Genomic DNA, 24,235 nt, shown 5'->3' on the forward strand with positions numbered 1-24,235 from the left:
TATGTTAAGTAGGTTTGAATATCTCAGACTGAAGCATAAAGACAGCTGTTCACATTGTATCTTGTTCTGTTACTATTTCCAATGGCACAGGGTCTTCTTAAAATATTGATACTTACTCAGCTGTCAAGAAATATCCTGCATTTATGGAATCCCAAGGTTCATGAATGTTATGAAAGCCCACCATCTGACATGAGTATTTCAACATGCTGTGGGATAATGCAGGCCACGCAAGTACAATACAGACCACAAGTTATGCATGACCAGTAAACAACCATGATTTGAATCAGGCCTGTAATTTTAGACCAATTTCTACTCTTGGAAAGGTCATAATGACCCAAACCTTGTTTGGAGGAAGATGAAGCCTCTAATCACTGGTCTCACATAGTAGATTTTCTTTTATGTTAAGAAATGGAAATATACAGCTTACCTATACAGTTTATTGCAGAGGCATTATCCTTTCTATACAAGAGTGGATTAAAGGCACAGCAAATGTAGCTGCTTCTCCAGGTACCCCTTTATTGGTGAAGCAGTACCAGCATAAGCAATTCTTTAGCTACACGCGCTTATCATCGTGACAATGCAGAAGACCTAAAACTGTTCAAATTCTTTTACAGTACAGTGCACTGCACAAACCAAATAAGAAAATAGGACAACAGCGACATAAAGCTGTTACATTTAGGAAGGACAATTAAAAACTCACAAATATAAAATTTGTCTAAACAAATAAATTATAACTTCTTCTCACTGTGATGGTATAAAAGAAATATAAATACACCATAACCCAGTGTGAGAAAATAGAAAAGACAAATTTGAATTTTTACAGGTCATTCCATTAGATATCTTATAACAATGCTCAGTATTCTGAAAGCTGGATGCACCATATCACTGTTAACACCAACATACTATTACCAAAACAATTCCAGATTACCAGATTCTTTCTTCAGAAGGAACAGGTAGCAACATTTATACTTTCTTCACTTCATGTTGCTTAATTTATTTTATCATGATGTCATTTAATGGAAATTATTTACAAGCATATAAGTTGGCCTAAAACAATCATAATCATAAAAATGTTCATTTTCCTCAGATATGTATCTGTGTACTGACTCTAGATATTCATGACAAGTGACAATGATAGAACAGAACTAATAACATGCAAGTAATTTCAATGCATAAAATTCTGCATTCTTGAAAACTGGTGGACAATCCTATCCACAGTAAATGCAATTACAGAAGTATGCCCTCTTTGACATTACAGATTCTTAAAACTTGTCAACAATTCCACTTTTTTTGCAAGTGTGCCATGAAAAGGGTGTTAACAAGTTATTCTCGGTGAGTGCCCTCACTGTCACACTTAATTGTAGCACCTGCTTTATACATTATTTTACACAGAATTTGCAAAAATCTATCATGAAAATTGAGGACAGTTTGATAACGGTCAAAGTCTTCATCTATACCTTCCTTCATGACAAAGTAACTGATCAAGTTCCACAAAATTTTACGCAGCTCGACAAGTCGCTCAACTTGACTGGAAGAAGAATAAAAAACAGCATTATTACCTTAAACCAATAATGGAAGAAGGACTTTGGCAAACATCACACGAACATGTTACATGAACTGGCACCCCTGAAGAAGCCTCTCAGAAACTGTCAATAACTGACAAAGTTCAGTAATCATAAATCCTATTTATGAAACTAATAAACAGAACAGAAACATAACTAATTTATTCTTGTAATTTTTTAAAATATGAATATCAAAAAATGCTGTAGATCTTAATTAGATGTATATTATATATAATTTAGAGACTTCTATATGACAAGCCATGTTTATGAAAACTAACAGTTCAATTTGAGTTTCACATGAAGTATGTTATATTGGTCCAATACAGACCAAAATAAAATTCACTTTGCACCTTGTGCAAATATGCCTAAAAATCAGCAATAAGTAACAGGTTTAAATCATTTCCAGGCACAGCATGCACACATTTGCTCGTTTTCATGTGCCTTATGCTATTCATAGAATATATACTTTTGAGAATATACTCTGTGAATTTTGCAGTAACAAATTAAATTTGTTACTTGCTACTTGTTCAGGTCTGCACATTTGTCCCACTGCAACATATACTGACAGCCTCATTTAGTGAGGAATATCTAATAACAAAATACTTAATTGTTCAGAATGCTAACTCCTGAACATACGGATGTGTACGACATGCAGTGCAGTCACAGAAAGGAATTAATGATTCAGCTGATGGCAACATACTGTTATTTCTCTGAGGATGAAAAGGCACAATGATCAATTACTTTTTATGGCACTACATTATAAGATTCATGGAAACAAATAATTACAGATTCAAATTACCTGTTTTCACATAACATTGTGATATCCCGCCTCCGATTAATCTTCAGAAGCATATGGTTTTTCCACTTCCCTTCACTTGTTGGAGGAGGCCTGTACTGATATGTAAGAAAAGAATATATGTTTCACTCATGGCTCAAGACAAAGTTAATCCTGTGCTTAAGAACCACTCCACAAAGATGCACAGGGGAATGGAGATAAAAGTTTCACAACTCTTAACCTCAACACCAGATGGAGATGAGTGTATGGCTGGCAGCTTTAACACTGGGGAAAGAGCTTCAGGTACCCAACATACTAGTAAAAATAAGTGATCCATCTACTTAGTCATCCATCTCAAAATCACTATTTAATCACTCATAAATCACAAGCATTATCCTTTTCATGGTCATACTACAATAATCTGCACCTGGAATAATGTATGGACATATGCCAATGAAGATAAGAAAATCTCCCTCTTCTCCTTTGTAATATAGAGAAAAATGTAAAATGCAATCATATGCCATCTTCTGGATACAGTTTGCATTGCAAAGTTTTTTATTTTTTTCAATAAATTACACCAAGTTCTGTAGCTGTAGGATGCAATTTGCAGCTTGCATTTCTACCTCATCACATCATAAGTGTTCTTTCATGTTTCAAGAACAAATGAAACGCACAAGTCAGTAATGTTATAACTCTGTAGGATTTGAGATTTTCACAGCAGTAAGTCTGTTGATGGCTGTCTTTTAGATTGCCGCGCCATGAAGTCTGGTAGAAGTTTACTGACATTTCAGATGTCCTTGCTGCCTCTATCAGGCAACAACGACCTCTGAAACATCGGCAAACTTCTACCAGGCTATATGACACAACAATCCAAAAGAAAACCATCTTCAGTGTTATAATTGCTCTATTAATTTTTAAGCAAATCGAAGTAAACACCTTACTTGAAATTGTAGGTTTTCTGTGAATACAGAGTCCTGCAAAAACCAGGCTTGGCAATGGTGGTGTAATTGATCATGATTCTAAAAGGTTTAAAAAGCAGAATTGAAATGTTATAAATGACAGTCATATTAACTTATACCTGACCACACGAGGTTATAATTTCATTGATACTACTTACCTCATGCACACTGATTTTTCCAGTACTGAAGAGCAGAACTGACAAGGGAGAGAGGAGACTTGTTTCCCGCACCACTATTGTACGTCTCTCCACTGATTGTACTTGACGGAAGTATGTGAGAAATGGAGTTGAATAATGTGTTCGCTTGTAGTTCACACTTTCAGGAGTGATGGTTGTACGCTTACCTGATCTATCAATATAATATTAAAAACATTACATATTAAAATTGTAATCTGTAATGCTTCTAAAAAATGTCGACATATAAGACATAATGTTTCCGTGTTTCAGAAACTGGTTAAGTTGAGCAGAGAAATTTCTCACAAAAAAGGGGGGGGCAATACTTCTTGGTTTATTTAATGAGGTTTTATCGAACTATACAGATTATATGATGCCAATTATTATGCACAATTAAATTTTTTCAGGAGAGACAACTCTAAAGTATGTACAATATGAATTTCAATTCTGATTTATGGAATACATCTGGGTGTCTGTGTATAAGTATAATGCTAGATCCAACGTTATAGGGAAGTCTCTAAGTTTATGCAAGTGAATTAGACTATAAACCTTACTCTGTTAGTACAACATTTGTGTTCTTTTTGAGGCGTCCCTTCTTCACATCCCAGCTCTGTCTGTATAGTAATGTGCCCATACCAGATAAAAAGACTGCTTTCACTAGTTCATCATTGTTTGCATATCTGTTGCAAGCAGCAGTTAGATCCTTATAGTTTTCTGAATCATCCAGCATCTTGGACTGCCATAAGTGTTCTGAGAATAGTTTGCGCAACTCTGTAATGATGAAATGAGAATAGTATGAATGTTTAAATAAAATTGACAAGATTAAAAAAATTAAGTCTCAAACAGAAGAGCTGTTATAAGTTCATAGATGACACAGACAATCCTGGAGTATAAAAACATGACAGTAACACATCTTGTCTTCATGAAAGTAGGGCAAGACAGAATCTTCTGGTGTTTCAGCCTCATGAATTCACAAAGTCCGGATTATGATGTTTTTTGGTTACTAGAAAGATTGTACTGGAAACACAGTGAAACCTGTTTAAAGCAAAATAAAAATAAAATGTAAACCTATAAAATTTCAGGTCCTCAAGAATTTGGATTAGAAACTAATGCAAAATTACTTCTAATAAACAGAAACTACTTAAATAAGATAGGGATTAGCTCTATCTATTGGGCCCAACAGAGTAGGTACCTGAAGACGGAGATAGAGCCCCATCTCTGAAACGTTGTTTCAATTTTATTCTGTATTTTATTATTTTAAACGACGGAAAATATCCAAAGAACTTTTTAATTAAATAACTCACCATCGTCACGAACTTTCAGAGAGAAACTACTTAACGTGGATGTTATACTTGAATATTTATTTCCTGTTCACACAATTTTATTCTATACTATGCTTCTGAAAATTTAGCCAAGTACAATTTCTGCCACAAATTGGAAAGAATATATCTTGACCAATGACAACGTATGCGTAGAATACTTTAACAGACAACTGAAAAAACTGAAATTTTGTACTGCTTATTAACAGTGTACCACACCGTGACTTGTGATTTGGATCATAAATACATAGTGTATGTATTGTGTTTCGTCTAGAACTAAGTACCTGTGCTAATCAGAAACCTGTTTGAAATGGAAAAAATGTACATGGCCTTTAGAATTCTGCTACAAGCAGCTCTTATTATAATAAACACATAATGCATTTTAATACTTACTAGAGATTAGTTTCATGTTGTCATTATTCAGGCCCTTGCTTTGGCTGAAACTGAGTGCATCTGCTGTGCTTTCTTTAAGAAATGTCTCCCACTCCTGATAGAGCCATGCTAGGGACAGATGGTCACTAGATGGATGGAAAGTCTTCTTGACTGATCGTATAGTATCCTTAAAGCTTAGTCCTCCTTGAAACATTTCTGAATCACTAGTCAATACTGTGGCAATAGTTACCATTGGACTTACACACCTAAAAAGATAGTAATAATAAATTAATAAAATAACTAAGTAAAACTAATGAAATTGTCATAGACAAAGGAAAATGTCCAAGATAAGATGACTGCACCATACTAACAAGATAAAGTACATAAAACACTATCCTTAATCTGCTATATACAATTTTAATTCTTAAGCAATATTGTTTATGCCTTAAATACAAACTTATGGCATCATTATGTCCATATGCTTGTGATCTCTTAATAACTTCCGAACCAACTTAATGAAACTTGGTACAAAGATGATGCCACTGGAGGCCACACCACTGCTATACCTTTTATTTTCCTACCATCACTAAAAATATAGCCACCATGCAAAACTTTGAGGTAGGAGTGATGCCACTTAAAATTTTGCTTTCTAATAAATAAGTCTTTAAAATATGCACATTCTTAAAGATAAATTTTGTAGAATATAAAATAGTAATAAACTACTTTTAGTTTCTGGTTTTAAGGTGATAACTAATGTAACCACTGGAGCTAGGCATGTTAGTATGCAGACCAAGAACATATCTAAAATTTCCATGTGGAACATTTCTTTAGCAATTACAGACATAGTTCTTAAACCTTGGCACTTAGACTGAAGCATTTGAAGAAAATGTCTGTAAGAGTAATCTTTTTTCCAAATGTAATACTGTAAAGCATTTGAAAACCAACAAGAGAATTTTTACTTTTTGGTAAACCCATGGGGAATTGCCTGATCTATAGCATTTATGAAAAGTGAGTTCAGGCTGGCGACAGCATCATCAACAGCGGTGATACTGTACATAAAAGACCAGTCATCACTCGAGAGAATGTTATCCTACAAGGTATAACCCACATATGCATATTTGCAGTAAGAATACTCACACTTACGTGTACTAGTTTCAAAGGGTAAAAAGAAACCAATAACAAAAGGCAGGTGATAAGCATCAGGCTTTACAATATCAGTGCCAATAAAGTTAATATATAACTCACTGAAGTTCATAAATACAAAGTCTAGGAGACAACTGCTGCCAAGAGTATCTATTTGTTGCCTGAGGTTGAGAAGTAACATGGAGGTATAGATGGCATCCTCCTTGAGTTCAGAATAATAATGGAAATTAGCCTGAGAAAGACCATGACAACTGTACCATTTAATCAGGATTTTAAATATAAATACCTGAATATTGCTGCATGTACCAGGGCTTTGGATAGTTTTGGGTGTGTTGTGAACATTGCAATACGTCTACCCAAGGGAGTCAACATTTCATTCTCATCCAAGGCGCCCAGATGAATCAGCTCATAAACTGCTTGAACAACTGCCTCAGGAGGAGGTGGTTCTGGCATCTGAGACAGGAATTCTGCAGCTTTCTCATCTTGACTATATGTCTGTTAAAATATAAATAAAAAAAATATACATATATATACATATATATATATATATATATTTACTGAAGCCAGTCCAATAACTACTGATCATTTACACAAACTCTTAGTTTAATATCTGCATGTGCTACTTGGATAAAGTGCATAAAACAAACATAATAATTACATAGTTTTAGTGTGTCTGTCTATTCACCAGATTTAATGTCCAGAATTAATGAATGTATTTAATCAAATCTGGTAGAGGGAAGACCAACACTAAAGTTATTGGGAGAATTCCATTTTGGAGCATACCTAAACATTGTAATAACCACCTTGTAAGAAGCCCAAACGAACTTCACTAGATTTCTAAAAAAATTACTGTGTAAAAACAACAGAATAGGACACACAACACAGATATTGTTAACATCTACAACTTTTAACCGAAAACAATTTTCATGTAGCAAATATTTAATGGGCAGTAAGGAAAACTAATATCTTATCATATGCAGTGTGATTAGCTATGCAAGAACACATTTCTATCTGCAATAAGATGTCAAAACCAACGAAAAACTTTACCTTTTAACTGTTATTGTATGTTCAACAATATGACTGAACATTGTGACTGAGTGGTTAGAAATGCTTCATACTGGGAAGCCTTATATTCAAATCTCCACCCACAGGTCAGCTATCATGAATGAGGATTTCTGAGTACATCTAGGAAAATGCTTTACTACCTTAAATTAGACGACTGCTTCTTTCCATATCCTTTCCAATACATTATTCACTAATCATCCTATCATTCAGTGCTAAGCAATAAACAGTATTATTAATCATGAATTAATAAATGAATAGAAATACGATAATAAAAGCTAATTTGAGGAAGTAATTCAATCTCTCTCATCTATTCTCCTTTATTAAAGAGAGAGGTTTATATATTGTTGCAAGAGCCTACTACAACAGCCTGGTTGGCTGTGCGACCTTGTAATCGTACCTTGCAATCAAGAACAGTCTTCTCAAGCGGAATGCGAAGCAACTCAGGAATTGGATACTTCATTAAACTGTCATATGTTTCCCGTGTGTACATGTGGTAGCATTCACCAGGTTGAACCCTGCCAGCTCGTCCTCGTCGCTGATTAACATTTGCTTGTGATACCCAGTGATTGTCCAGTACTCCCACACCTAGCTGGACATTAAGCCTGTATGTTGACAACAGAAATTCTTAATACATACAAATTACTTCAGAAGTTAACTAAATGTATATCACATCTTTATATTTTATACAAAATCTACTGAAAAATTAGATTTACATTTAATTAATTTCACTGTCATCATCATTTAAAGGAATTACATGACAGGTAATGAAGTTGGACTTACAGGTTTTGACACAATTTGGGCTTATATGTAGCTGAAGATTTCTGTCTTCTGGGTTGTTGCGCTGTGTAGTCTGGTCGATGTTAACTAATGTTTCAGAGGTCATACTGCCTCCGTCATCTCCCTGATGACGGGGGCAGTATGACCTCTAAAACGTTGGTTAACATCAACCAGATTACACAGCGCAACAACCCAGAAGACAGAAATCTTCATACTCACTACTGTGAAAACCTCAAATCTTACTTATATGTAGCTGCCAACATTTCAGAGGAACATGTCTCCATCTTCAGGGCTTGTATTTACCTACAAGTCCACATGGTACCACAACCCAGAAGACCTACATCATCTTCACTGTTGTAAGAACCTCAGATCTCATGATAAGTAAGCTGTTACAATCAGCGTGATATGTGCATGTGTATCTGCCACCTTATCAAGATGGACTCTGAGGCCTACACAGCTTTCAAATGTAAGTACCATTAGCAACAATATTCGTTATGGTCATTATGGGCTCTGATTTTAGTAGGTGACTGTTCAAGATCGCTATACACCACATAATATTAATGTTTTTTAATCAATAGAGACTTCAAAATTATTTTTAATAAAGTTCTACATCACTCAGTCACCACAAACTCACACACATCGTGACTTTGTATTCAATATAATCGAAACTAACTTGTGTATCTGAAGGCCATCTCCTCCACCTACAATTGTAGGGTATGCCATGCAATGGTGGTAAAGACCAACTTAAGAACAAGTTTTGTTTTCAAACACTTGCCAGTTCTTTCTTCAATATAGACCATATTTCATAACTGAATAGGACAATTAACTGCATTTAGCATAGCCATTCTTGAGAAGCTAACAGTCACTTAGCTAGTGAAGACAATCAATAATTTTTTATGAAAACTGAAGGTTCATTACCATGTTCATGCCACATGTCTCACCAACTTACTCTCCTTGATTTAATCAGCCTGATAATATATGGTGAAAAGTAAAAATTATTAATCTATTATGAAATTTTCTTCCTTGATTATTTCCTTTCCCTTAAATACTCTTGTTACAGTTTGTAGTCAAGTTATCCGTACCATGTAAAACAATGGTATAACCAATTGGTAGCATGTGAATCATCAAAGAGAACTAGTGTAAATGGATGGGAGAAGACCGAAATGAAGTTTCTGTATTGTGAGGGAGACTTTCATTGTATTGATATAGCAAATATGAGAAATCAGAAAGAGAACAGAATAGATAACAACTAGCACTTCCAGCTTCTATTAGACATAAGTGAAACCAGTTACAGTACTTCAAGGTTCAAGCACTAGCCTGTTACCATTCCATGTCAGTAACAGGTATAAATTAAGAGACACGTCCTCAATTCTGATGAAGGGAAATGCATACATACCTGACTCATACTCTTTCTGGAAGTCTATACATAGTTGAGATGCTGTCCCATTTTTTTCCCAATTACAAATGATAAAATTACAGTTAATGTTAACCCTTGTTTTTGTGTCAACGTACCGGCTCGTCCGGCATTTAAATCGAAAGCTGAGTGTTCGCCGTACATTCTCGTCCGGCTGTAAGCCTAATTTCAAAAGCCCATAATTATGGAAAGAATATCGAATTCTTAATGAGGTTTGCAGTGTTCTCTCGTGAAAAAATTGTTCTTTCTATCCATGTAGTGGCAACGTCGCATTTCTTTGATCTGAGCTGGCAAGTGTAAGTATGAATGCGTGACCTCATGGTTTCGAAATCTTCCATTCAACACTTTGGTGTTTGTTTGTGAAGGCACGATATGCTTCGAAGGAGTGTCAGAAAAGTTTCAAATGGCAGCCATATCTCCTTGAACGAAAGAGAGGGGAACAGAGTCGAATGTGAGAGGAAAAAAAAATCTGAAATGATTGCAGATAATAATTGCACAATATAAACAGTACATATGCAGTGATCATGTATCGGTGTGTCCCAAATAACAAAATTTTAGCACCCCTATACTCTGAAGTGTATCAGCAAAGGCATTAGTAAAAAAAAGACTGTTTATGTGTGATGCATGCAGCTGACCTTCAGGCAGGCAGCTGACTTCTACTGCCCATAACTATGGAACGAATAATGCCAGCGCGATGACCTTGGTCTCTAACTGACGATGTTTCAACCCTGTTGCATCCCCTGGAGCAAGTGCCTGGGAGTCTAAATGTAAATGCGTGACATCTCAGTCACAATGGACCGCCCGTTGACCAGTCGTGTTTTGACAGACGCGGAGCAAATCCTGGTGCTAGATGAAGTTTTAGAAGATGAAACTTCAAGTGAATTTTCTTCTGAGGCTGAAAGTGTAGTAGACATTGACTACACTCAGTTGGTAACAACTGAACATAACAATTCAGATAGTGACAGTGACAGTGGTAGTGCCCAGAGGGCTGAAGTGGATGTTGTGTCCAGCAAGTTTGTGTGGAGTGACATACACTCATTTACTGCTTCAAGAGAAGCATTTTTCAATACATCTGGTCCCCAGTTCGACACTGCTGGACTAGATATCGTGAGTTCATTCGAAAAACATTTTCAATATAGCTCTAGTACAGCTCATTGTAGATGAAACCAACAAGTATGCTCAGCAAGAAATTTCTAAAATTGCCCATCCCCTCACATTTTGCTCTAGGATTAGGAAGTGGCAAGATGTCACAGTAGATGAAATTTCCATTGCTCACACACAGGGTGCTCATGTTATAAGGTAAGATTATAAAACCATCTTTTAAGAGGATTTCAGTGAAATTTCATTATTGTGTCTCATATAGTTTAAAAGTTATGATAAAAAAAGTGTTTTAGAGCAAAATTTAAATGGACATCGAAACACAATTACCGCTATACAAGCTCAACTGCGGTATTTAAATCTCCAGGGTCACGGGTTAATGCATATATTAAATGTAATTCGAATACTAATGGCCTTACCTTTGCTCCTTGTGTGCTCCTGTGTCTATCACATATATCACATCATTGATGGTAATACTAGTTTCAGCAATGTTTGTAGCCAGAATTATTTTGCGCACTCCTGGCATAGGAGTGTAGAAGATGCGACGCTGTTCTTCATGAGTTAGTCGTGAATGCACTGGCAAAATAAGATGTGAACCATCATTGCCTAGATGTTTTGTTACTGTTACAATTTCTGCCCACCCAGGCAGAAAACACAATATTGCTCCATCAGGTCGGTTTCTATCCACCCAGCGAATTAAAGTAGCTACCTGATGACAGTCAACAGCAGGAAGATTTGACATATCAGAATTCACATTCACACCTGGAATGCTGAGATCTTCCATAAAGAATGATTGCACAGGATGTGCAAACCCCGGAACATGAAGCATAGGTGCATTATCAAAATACTTCTGGAACAACTCGGCATTAATGGTGGCACTCATGACAATCACATGTAATTTAGGGTTCAGAGCTAATGCTCTGCGCAGGAGAACAAGGAGGACATCTGTGTTCACATCACGTTCATGAGCTTCATCCAATATGACATGACTAGCACCAATTAATCCTGGGTTGCTCTGGAGCCGACGTAGAAGGATGCCAGTTGAGCAGTACAGTACAGCACCACCAGGAGGCTGGGGTAGTGCAGCCTTTAATCGAACTTGGTAGCCAACAACATCACCCACCTACACATTAAAACAATACAATGAATGGAAAGTTGTACTCCAAAGAAACACACTATTTGCAAATGTACTTTGCTATTATTCATACTTAACTGGCCTTGATGTTCCATCCCACAAAATCTTAAAATCAGACAGAAATACCTGAAGTGCCCCTCCTTATATCACCACCCCTTTCATAAAATCCATACTTCTGTATCCTTACTACGTATATACCCAAAGAAATTAAATTTGATTTCTTTCTCCACTTAAAATTCCCATAAGCTTACAAGGTTGTAATTTTTTATTGGGTAAAATCTAACCCCTTTGAGGAGTTACATTTTATAACAAGAAACTATTTCACATTGTGAAACTACAGAACATGTGACAGTTCATTGCTCTTTACAGACAGGTATTAAAACACCTTGCTGTTATTCTCATTCACACACTTCAGTCAAAACACCTTGTCTAAATAATACCCCACTTCCACCAAAGTATCTCTCCATGAACATAGTGTAGCATTTCTCTTTGATTGTATAGCTCACAGGATCATAATATGTAAAGCTCAGCCATGAAGATAGAAAAAGTATGTTCCTCCAAAATGTTGGTATCTACCTACAAGCCTACATGGTGTTACAACTGAGAAAACCAGTGAGATCTTCACTGCTGTGAGAACCTCAAACTTGTCAAGACTGCCAATCTGTAGGGCAAGATTCAAATGTGGAACCTCCTATACATGGAACAGGAGTGCCAATATGCAATCTGGGAACTTCACAGAGATGAGAGATCACAATGTGGTCTTCTGGGTTGTGACACAATGTAGTCTTGTAAGTAGTTACCAACGTTCTGGAGGAACATCCTACCTCTGTCTTCAGGGTAAAAGGTTGTATTACTTCAACTGTAATACAAATTAGCACAAATTCTTAGACATATCACTTACCCTCTCCTTCCTTTCATGTGCTACCCACTCTGCTAATGATATGGCACTTAAACGACGTGGCTGAGTGACTATTATGTTACAATGTGCACCTTGTTGTGATGACTCCCAGTGCTCCATTATATACTGTGGTACTTGAGTGCTTTTTCCACAGCCTGGTTCACCCTTCACCACTATCACAGGATTCTCTTCAACCATCTGCAGTAACAGATCCCTACATAAAAAATAAATATGACCGCAGAAAACATTAAGGATGTTGCATTTCTCTAGGAAGAGATTTAGAAAAGGCTCCTGAGACTATGCAAACATTTCTGTGGGCCAAATGCTTTGAATGTAAAATGTGTAGAAGTAATAATAATGATAATAACAACAATAATACATTTGATCAAAGGCATCAATGTCACAGTCATCTATTAGAAATCCTACTTCATACATGGGAGGACCAGGATTCAGATCCTGGCCCAAAGACCAGCTTTCTTGACTGAGGCTTTTCACTGTAAGTACAAAGATCTTCTGGGTTGTAGGGTGATGATGGAGGCAGGAAGGGCCTCTAAAATGTTGGTAATTACCCACCAGACTACATAGCATTATAACCAGGAAGACAGCCACCTTCATACAAACTCAAAGTTCTGCACCATCATCATATTTACAGTTACTGATATGTAAGAAAATAATACAGCATCAGAATTTATGGGTATGTTTATTATCTGCCTCCATACAAAATTTCATGTACCTAACACCAATGGTTCATTACATATCACCATGAAATTAAAAGTTAAATATAAATTTCATATATCATGTTGTTTAACTTTCTACAAATACACACACACACATGTTAACAGAAATTTCATTCTCTTTTATATAACAGAACAAAAAGTTTCAGGATCCTGCTATTATGTGGTGCTCCCACTTCACCACAAGCCTGAGCAGCCACCATGTTAGTATGACTAAATGTAGGAAATTAAAAGAAAATAAAGATGGGCAAACTTATAGTTGTAAATTGCTCCATGGTAATTCATCAACTGGTTCAAATATTACATGAGAGGTCATACACACATACATGATGGTATTATAATCTTACCCTTTCACCTCTGAAACAAGCAAAGTATGCTAAAAATATTAAATCATGAGTGCTTCTCACCTAAATTCTGCAATGGGTAGGCTTTCTCTATTTTTCTTCATTTCACCTTCAAATCGTTGGAATATACTGCTACCATTTTCTAAAGAATGAATTCGTTTTCTGTAACGATTGTACAGCTGTATATTACGCTGAGTAATTTCTTTTAGACCATAATCATTTCTAGGAAGACCAGTTACTGGATTAGTAGCTTCTACACTACCAAACAATTCTGGAAGAGAAGTACAAAATAAAACTAACAAATGAAAATGTTGAAGTGGCTTATGATTTATTGATAAATAACTGTCCCTAAACATAATGCCATTTGTTAACTATCTTACAGTTCCATGGGCCCAGTTGCAATCAGCTCTTTCTAAATTCCTGTTATGTAACTAGATAGTTGGATTTCAGCAAGTTACCTACTTACGCTATTCAAGGCCTTATGATACAGTGTACTACACAATACATACAAGTACACAGGTCACCACACATTTGGAAGAAAATAGTAAATCACTATTAATTATTATCATTAACATAGTATTTTCATGAAACTGGAGCAACAATTAACTGTAGGCCTGGTATAACACACTCTTGTAGCATCTCCAAATAAGACTCACTTGAAGTTCCTTCACGAAAGTAGGGGCGTAAGACATCAAATGAGTCTATACTCTCAACACAAATACCCCAGGATGAAACAAGCCAGTTTCATTGTTTATATAAGACTCAATCACATCTCAACAGACACAGGTGTGTGTATTAAAGCAACTGAATAACTTCAAATTTGCTCCATATCATATTATTTTCATCACATTATCAGCAGATAATGACTATCAGTGTTCTGCATCATGTTCAAGAATTCCATGAACCAAACTTGGTACAAAATATTTAACTCCAAATCAATGGAGCACCTATCATACCAATCTTTAACTGAAGCCCATTTCTACTGCTGCCTTCGAAATTGACTCCCACAGGCTTGCAAAAAATCTGCCCAAGTGTAAAACATTATGTAACATGTTACTTTTTATGGAGACAGGTTGATACACTTCTGCCCAAACACCAAGTTAGAGGATCATCCTATGTCTGCTGCCTGCTGTGTGTCACTAATTATTAAATTTAATCATAGTCAATCTGTGTATCTGGAGGCTACCTCCTGCAGCTAAAACCTGAGAACATGCCAAGTCTAGGTAACATTAACAATGAAGACTTTCAAATGTTCAATTTAAAATACCTTTCAACTCTAAATGTTATTGGTGATGGTGTTGAATTACCAATTTCAAATTTTTTGACTCTTTCAATCATCATTGTGCCCACAGATAAAAATTAGTTCCATCTAATGAGCCAAACTGTGTAAGTTCACCTGAGGACAGGGGTAGAGCCATCTCCTGAAACATAGTGGTCTGAGGAAGCACAATGGTGATTGAAAAAGTCCACAAATTTGAAATTGGTAATTAAAATACCTGCATGTACTTAACATAAAGAAATAATTCCTGTGTAGTTACAAATACAAAGATAAAATGTAAGCATCCTAGAATATATAAAAGCCCATTTCAGATATACACCATGTTTCAAAAGTAGCTTTTCAACTTTGCAGGAGAATATAAATTTATTTAAAGGACGTGCACAATATTTTTAAATGCACAAATTTAGCCAAACACATCAAGTTTCATGCACAAGAAAGCTGGTAGGCCACATGTTTCTGAAGACGCCGTGGAACAGATTAGGGAGAGCTTCACTCGAAGTCCACGCAAGTCAACGAGACGTGCATCTTGGGAAAGTGGGATTCTACATGTGACTGTGTGGCAAGTGTTATGAAGACGTTTGCACTTAAGAGCGTACAGATTATCTATGGTGCAAGCCATTTCAGATCGTGATAAACTGGCTCGTAAGGAATTTTGTACGGAAATGTTGCGGCGAGTTGAAGACGACGAAGGATTTCTGGACTCAGTAATTTTCAGTAACGAAAGCACATTCCATGTCACTGGTAAGGTCAACACCCACAACTGCAGGATTTGGGGTAGTGAAAATCCACGTGCCTTCCTGGAACATGTTCGTGACAGTCCAAAAGTTAATGTGTTTTGCGCCCTCAGCAAAGATAAAGTATACAGCCCCTTTTTCATGGAGAAGACCATTACTGGCATTGTGTATCTGGACACGCTCCAACAGTTCCTCATTCCTCAACTTGACGAAGATGACCAGGAAGGATGCATTCACTTCCAGCAAGACGGTGCACCCCCTCATTACCTAGGAGAAGTGTGCGAGTACCACAACAACTGTTTCCCAGGTCGGTGGATTGGTCAGGCCGTACCAATAGCATGGCCACCTTGTTCCCCGGATCTAACACCTTTAGATTTTTTCTTGTGGGGATTTGTTAAAGATCGAGTGTAGGTGCCATCCTTACCTCCAAATGTGGCCAAACTCCGAACTCGAATTACCGCCGCAGTTGCTGAAGTGACACCGGAGAAGCTACACAGCGTGTGGAAAGATATTGACTACAGATGGGACGTCTGCCGCATAACAAATGGAAGTCACATTGAACCATAAAAATCTAATGGGCATAAAACTTGAAGTGTTTGACTACATTTCTATGTTCTGAAATTATATGTTTCTCCTATCAGTTCTCCAATATCTCACCCTCAAGTTGTAAAGCTACTTTAGAAACACGCTGTATAAACAAGAACAGTCCACAGGCACACACACACATACATACACAGCAAAGATTTTGTATTAGAACTACCATCTATATACAATGAGAATGTCTGTACACAAATATACTTGACACGGTTTCAAAAGCAACAAGATAACTGCAGTAATAATGGCACAACTTACCCTCTGCACTTCCTTCACTGATGTCATTAGTGTTCATTATTTTATTTTGATTCTCAGATGTTTCCAATTCATTAAGCACAGGCTTAATATCCTTCAATGGAACAAACAGTGAAACATTCAGTATTTTAGTATTTATTTAATACAAACTATGATAAAAAATTAGCAAATTCTTGCCATTATTTATTTCAGAAATAAAGAACTTCTGGACACCCACATTTTTGATCACTAGCCTGAATGTATATTAAAAGGATAATAAATTATACTGATACAAAAAAATATTGTTTTTCCATTTGGTTATTTTACAATAGCAACTGATGAAGTTACATAACACTAACTAAATTAAGGTACAATAACACTTTAATTGTCAATGGAGGGGAATATTAAAGAAAGGAGTTATGGACTACTTTAAGGTACTATCCATTGAGGGACTACGGAAAAACACAAAACAAAATTTTTAGCCACATAAACATCGCAGATCTGAATTCCACTTAGTGAATGGAGGTTTTTGACTGTTTTTCTGTTGTTATCTGTAGACAGGGACCTTGAAAGGGTATAATTCTCCATCCAAGACTTGTATTAAGACAAACATGTGCAACTTTTGGCCAATGTATGAAGTTTTTTTTAACAAAAAACTTGTAATGGTTTTCTTTGAAATATATTTTTGTCATATAACACTTTTAATTTTAAATTAAACTAAAGATTCATCACAGCTTTAACAAATGTCCCTACCCCAAGCCAGCATAATCCAATTCAAATCACAATAACCAGTTTCCCTATGACAGTCTTGTTATAAAACATGAAATAATACAAACCTTTTTGTATGAGTCAATAAGCATGTCAATATCTTGAAAGGAACTGACATCAACAGTCACTTCTACAGGTACTCTCGTCATCTCTTTAATCTCACTTTTATCATACAATAGTGGGGCTCCAGCCCGAGTGAGTTTGCCTTGAGCATGTAACCAATGCAAAGCTTTCAATGCTGCTTGCTTTCCAGCAGCAGCTTTGGATGGCATTGTTGCAGAAAAGTTGGCCTCACTAGGCCACTTTACTTTGTATATACAATTCCACATTTTGTTGGTAACCTTCCCAGTGCGAACAGATACCATCCGGTAACTCTTTTCAAGACAGTAACTAGAACTCTTCAGTTCATTGGCTACTACTGCATACAGGTTATGAAGAGTTCCTTTTGGTTGAGGGAACCTGCTCTCAACTATCTCCAAATCTACAAAGAGAATATTTATATTAATCATCTGTGCTTGTTCATTGTTGTTTTATAGTAAAAATAATGTCATATTTTTTTAAATTATATTACATATTTAATGAGTCTAGGTGAATGCACAGGGTTATTAAAAATAAAGTCTACAGCTTAAAAATTGTATTTTAAAACAAACTAATTGACCCATAACTGTTACCTGTATATTAGTACCAAATGAAACATAACAGATAATAATTGTTTCCTCAGTTGGTGATTTAATTGAACAACACATGAGATGCTTATAATGGTACACAGCAGTTCATAGAAGAAGACTTGGCCATCAGAACCCTACTCCATGGATGCCTATATTTTCAGTTCAAAATAATATGGAATGTTTATGGGGTTATGATAAAAATCTTGGCTATGTCCTACTCTTATCACTCTCAAAGATGACCTGAATCATTACATTTCAAAAGTAATGTCATTAGCTAAAAAGGAAACAGTCCAAAAAGTTTGAAATGATTTCTTACATCACTTGATGTTTTCAGAATTACCAATCGAGGTCATACCAAGTTCTTATAAAGGTACAAATAATGTGAGATATAGTTTCCATTCATAGCAATATAACTTTGCAGGAATATTAATTTATTCTTTTACAATTACTAGCAGAGCCTGTGTCTTTGTAACAGGCAATATACACATAAGATATGTAATATTTTTGAATTCATGCTTAAAACATTAATACCCATCATCTTACTTTTCTTCTTCTTACGCCCTTTTCTCCCCTATGTGGAATATAGGGGCCTCCTTTTGGAGGTTTCTGATCTATTTTTAGACATTTTGTAGGGAATCCTTGGATTATTGATCAGGCCATCAAGACCTCTACCAGAGACATGGGTGGGAAATAGCTGCTGACTTCTGCTTATGAAACATTTCATTCATACTCGTAAGATTCTTTTACATGCCATAAATCTACGACATGGGGCCACCAGTTTTACTTTCCCTCTAAAGGAAGTCATGTTATGTATTTTTATCAATCATCTTACTTTGACTTCCAACAATTCTCAATGATACTATTAATTCAAGTACATACAACAAAGAATATAAAACAATTAATATGGATATGTTTTACATGAAATACAAAAATTAAAAACTAAAACAAAATTGAATTAACTGGAACAATAATTTCTAAAAACACATTAGTTCTGTCTGTCTTTCCCTCTGATGCAACTTACTCATTGAAAAATGACACGCAGAAATGAAGAACAAGGATTAAAACTCACACACCTAACTTCATAAACAGATTAAATAGCTTGTTAATGTATAAATGACAATATAACAAAAGATTTGGGTTATTAAAATACAGAAGTAATGAGTGGAATATATGTATCTCAAACCTTGTACCTGTTACATGTTGGGACCTCTAGGACTCCACTGACAGGTAAGACAGAGAGTTAATACAGAGGAATAATGTCCCACTTAAACAATGCAGACCTCAATAACAGCTGTCACACAACAGTGATTCCCTTATTTAGTTGTCAGTTGTAAGATATTACTCGCACAGTACAATTTTGGTCAGTTCACTTTTGTAGTCACATTTTTTGCATTATCTATTCAGTTTGTGTGCTGACAAAAAGAAAAATCACCTTCAGTGTATAGATCTTTCAGGATAACAATATAAAAATGACATAAACATAAACACAAAAATACATATAAACTAATTTATTATATGAATAAAATAATTATGGCAGAGAACTTAAATTTTAAATTGTGGCTGAATGGGTATTTGATTGTTCTTATGTTATCTGTGCGCAGTCCTTTATGAAAATGCTGTTCAAAAATAAAGTGTATGCAAGTGATAGATACTGCAGAAATCAACATCTAAAATAACAAAAATGTGATCACTGAACAGAAAGGATTATGTTGGTCCAGTAATGAAGCAATGTTTCGTCACCAAACAAAGGTTCTTTCAAAATCAACTGCAATTTTAACATATTTGAACAAACAAGACATTTTAAAACATGGCTATTAATGTGGACATCATCCATCATCTTTGCTCTTTTCAAACACAATGTTTTAGAAACTGAAAGTTCCATCATCAGGTAAAAAGGCAAGAAAAGATTCTTATGCTTTTGGGCCCCTTAGAAAATAAATAAGGCCTATAATAATAGTTGTGTTTAATGCAACATACCATCACCAGAAACTTATAGCTCATGACACTTCATGTTAAGAAAGATGATCTGTTCACACAAATAAATTATCCACATGGTTCTTGAGTCAAATACTGTTTGTCAGTTTCATACAGTGGAACTATAACTTATGGCATTACATACAAGACACAGTCAATTAATATGCCTGAACTATAACTGATGACACATTAGACAGACTTGACATGCATACCTAATACATGTACATGTGAGAGTGTAACACAGTGCATACCTTCAGAAGTAATGTCTTCAGACTTCTCACCTTCAAGAAGATCATCTGTAGTTTTATTTTTTCCACCTTTTATATTTTCAGAAGATCCCTGCTGTTTCCTTGAATAATAAAAGCCTTTTGCAGTTTTCACTTTTAATTTCAAGTTGTTCTCTTCTTCATGTGATGTGCTGTCTGTCTCCTTTCCACTCAGCTTTGTAATCTTCTGAACATTATCCCCACTTCCAAACAAGTCTGTTGAGCTTAAGTTATGAATTGAACGAATTCCTTGTTTTAGATTTAATAAAATGTTCTGAATGTTTTTTGGTCTACAAAACATATCTTGATGCAACTTCATTACCAAACAATGTCTTCTATTGTTATAACTAACTTCTCTATCACTTAAAAATGAAATATTGTTGCAGTGTTTTGTAATTTCCATAGCTGGTTTACAGAACAAGCACTGTTTGACTGAGGAGACAACGAGTTCACTATTCATTGAGATTATATTTTTCTCCACTAGCCTCTCTACAAAACACTGAGCTGCCATACTCTGAGACTTCTTATTTCTCAGTGTCTTCCCAACAGACCTGTAACACAAAACAATGTGTGGAAAGTGGATTCCAATGAAAAAACACATTTTCTTCATTGCATTCCTCTATGATCTTGCTACACAACCTCAATTAACAGAAGCATTAAAATGAATGCAGAAATAAGGGATATGCATTTGTATATCTGAACATTTTCAGCACCCAAAGTTTCACAAGCAAGGAATATCTCAGAGGTAGGTAATCATTGGCCTACAGTCTATTCAGGATGTGTATGGAACAGACATCAACAACCACTGGCCAAGGAGTTTATAATACTGGCTTCTGACTGGTCAATAGCCAGGGAAGTACCTTTGAGCTGTTCGCACCATGCACATTACCTACCTTACCACTATAAGTTTAAGCCTATTTGAGCTCATACAGACTCAGATTAAAGAACAGTTATATGATTGTGAACTACTCATTTCACTTCCCTATCCTTGTTCTCTTCCTGTTTACTTCCACTCCACACATCTTGAACAGAGCATAGTATCTGCTTCCAGAGTATTGCTTCTAATGTTTAGGTTTGGATACCTGACAATGGGGAACCCATAATTCTTTCAAAAGATGAATTAAAGTATTCAGGATATTAGAGTGCTGGAATCTATGTTCATTTCTAGCCATAACATTATATTACACAAACTAAATGAGGGAAACTGACATTGGGAATCTGTGCTGAAAAACTTGAATATTCTGCACATGATATTAACTTACTTTATATGTTCAGGCCACTGTGAACAGAGAACAGCTTCCCAAAAATCAAGGATACTCATTCTGGAATTATAATTTAACATCATGTCTATGTGTGCTTTGTACAGAACCTGGTCAGAAATGTTGTTCAAGAATACATTGGACTGCTTCATCATAGATTCACCTGTATCTGAAACAAGAGTCTGGAATTAATTTAATAATTTCTACTTTCTTTTAGACACTTCCATCTTTATTTAGTGGGTAGAATGAATTATAAATTACTTCAATTCAATTCTTTCTTTAAGATACATTTTAATATTACCATCTAATCTGCATCTAGGTATTACAAAGTGGTGTCTTCCTTTCGACTTTTTAAGTTCCCATATGTCCCATGCATGCTACATGCCTTATGTGTCTCACTCTCCTTCTCTTAATCTCAACACTATATACTCTAAGCTACTTATAAAATATAGTTAAATAAACCATAAATTAATATAAATAAATCAACTTAATCAACCTTAATATCTGGTGACAAATGTTAGATATGAGAGTGACTGGCACAAGACCAAAGGGAAGACCTACAGTAGTAAGCAATGGATTGATTAATTAATAATTTGTATGGACATGTTGTAAGACAGCCACCATGACATAAAATACACTCTTCCCATACATGTGCACAATATTAGGCAAGAGTTTATCTAGCATTCCAAAGTGGGGATGAAATTTATAATCTATGCATATACAGTGTCCCAAAAAGTTGTATACACACACAAAACTGCAAAATGAGGAACTTCATAATTTGTATTATTCACCAAATATTTATTAGGATTATCAAATTGAGGATGATATGGGTGGGGTAAGCAGTGTGCTTGGAGGAGATGAGGGATGTGTTCAACATTTTGATTGGAAAGCCTAATGTGAAGAGACCACTCAAAAGATCATGTCATAGTTTGGAGGAAAACATTAAAAAAGATCTTCTCTAATGGAATTGGGTAGCAGTGTGTGAATTCATCTGGCTCAGGGCAGGGACCATGTTAGGCTCTAGAAAACAAAGTAATAAACATCTGGGTTCCATAAAAGACAAGAAATTTCTAGAGTTGCATAGCTACTATTAGCTTCTCAGTAACACTGCGCCATGGAGTTATTCTACTAAAATGTGTAATAAACTATACGGTTGGTAATTTTTGCTCTTATTCATGATCAGACATTTCTGAATGTCAGACAAGAATTTCTCTTGTACAATACCACAGAGCAGCAGTTTCATTCTTAACAATGCATGATGCAATACTTAGCTGGGAAGAAACAACAACCACTTACCATTCAACAGTTTTGTCGCTCACGCTTATTGTTGTTTAAACTCATTTAACCTTTTATTATTAACCGAAAAAATGTTCAGAACAATAACTTGATATTTATAAGGTCTGATTATTTTATTATATTATTATTTATTTAGTGTTCTGTCTGATGACAGGTCCATATGAACAGGATCCTTCCATCCTTTTCTCGGACTGGGACCTATTCATATATGTTCTTGGCAGATGATCCAGAAGTGGTTTGCCATTGCCTTCTTATGTGTGTGTATGGAGTAATTGTTGGGATGCCACGGAGAAACCGGGGAAAACCACAGGAGGAAAACGCCGTGTTGCCTAGACCACGGCCTTGCCCAACACAAATTATAAATTTGGGCACCTCCGGGAATCGAAACCGAGACCCCTGGATTACAAGGCCAGCGTTCTAACTGCTATCTAACACATGTAGAGTAGAGTAGAGTAGAGTTTATTTACATTCCATAGATCCTTCTTAGGACTCAACCAAAGGATGTAGAACATGTCATTTCATACAATATACATACACTTCAGAACTTTCAACACAAGTACAAGAACGTATTTCACATATCAATGTACATAAATGTCAGATTCTGCAATACAAGCATGAAAAATCATTTTACAAAATTAATATACATAAACCTCAGAATTTTAAATATAAATACAAAACTTGCTTTACATATACGTAGATTATGGATATAAAGCTTAAACATTTTCAGCAGAGATGAAATCATCTACAGAATAGAAGGAGTGAGTAAAGAGGTAATCTTTCAATGCAGGCTTGAATACCTTTATATCATAATTTAGACTTTTAATTGTTGGTGGAAGATTATTAAACAACTTGATACCTGTATAGTACACTCCTTTCTGATATTTAGTAAAGTTAGCATTTGGCACATATAGATCATGTTTACATGTACACATTGCTATTATTTAAATTAGTACAATGCAATATAACGCTTCAATGAATATAACAGCCTGAAGAATACACATCTCACTTTTGAAGAAATGCAATTTTGAACAATATAAAGTTAGGTTATGTGTGGCTAACCTTTCATTGAAGTCCCTTCTCTGGCTGACATATATATTCCGCATGTTTGTGTAATGCTTAAATGTAACAATTTTCTAAACTCGTAGTTTTTCGCTATTCTAACACTAATATATGACCCAGGCAAATAATTTAACCTGAACACCACATTGGGCAACATTTTGCTTTTACTTTGCCAGGACCGGTCTAATGTCACGTGTCCCGCTGCGCGTTTGTCATTGTCAATTTTGTAAAGTTTATTGGTGGGAGGGTGTTCATACTCGCCAAAGAGTGAAAATCAACTCTCTCAAAAAAGGTGGACCAAAATATTGCTAAATAATCACGTACATTTGAAATCTT

The 24,235-nt window shown here is 35.6% G+C and overlaps 2 protein-coding genes across 3 annotated transcripts; one reads left to right on the forward strand and one right to left on the reverse strand.

The window, feature by feature from the left end:
• Positions 1-423: 423 nt before the first annotated feature.
• On the reverse strand, positions 424-24,128 carry LOC110832358 (ATP-dependent RNA helicase DHX30). Of its 2 annotated transcripts, XM_022069273.2 has the most exons (15): positions 23,900-24,128; positions 21,548-21,713; positions 20,271-20,836; positions 17,446-17,858; positions 16,634-16,724; positions 13,832-14,039; positions 12,694-12,904; positions 11,077-11,780; positions 7,766-7,970; positions 6,590-6,798; positions 5,182-5,426; positions 4,024-4,240; positions 3,455-3,644; positions 2,362-2,456; positions 424-1,528 (listed from the first exon to the last, which is right to left on the reverse strand). In XM_022069273.2, exons 1-15 carry the CDS (start codon positions 24,054-24,056, stop codon positions 1,324-1,326), a joined length of 3,882 nt encoding a protein of 1,293 aa, XP_021924965.1. In that variant the 5' UTR covers positions 24,057-24,128; the 3' UTR covers positions 424-1,323. The 2 variants fall into 2 exon arrangements, with proteins under 2 accessions (XP_021924965.1, XP_087199650.1); XM_087343524.1 differs by lacking the exons at positions 20,271-20,836; positions 21,548-21,713; positions 23,900-24,128 and adding an exon at positions 19,236-19,413.
• On the forward strand, positions 15,653-16,476 carry LOC147874706 (uncharacterized). Its single transcript, XM_087343522.1, has one exon. The coding sequence runs from the start codon at positions 15,653-15,655 to the stop codon at positions 16,190-16,192; it is 540 nt and encodes a 179-aa protein (XP_087199648.1). The 3' UTR covers positions 16,193-16,476.
• Positions 24,129-24,235: the final 107 nt, after the last annotated feature.

This window comes from Zootermopsis nevadensis, unplaced genomic scaffold (genome assembly GCF_977971745.1).
Source record: "Zootermopsis nevadensis isolate Lab colony 2312 unplaced genomic scaffold, Znev_1.0 Znev_ptg000006l, whole genome shotgun sequence".
Classification (NCBI taxonomy): domain Eukaryota; kingdom Metazoa; phylum Arthropoda; class Insecta; order Blattodea; family Termopsidae; genus Zootermopsis; species Zootermopsis nevadensis.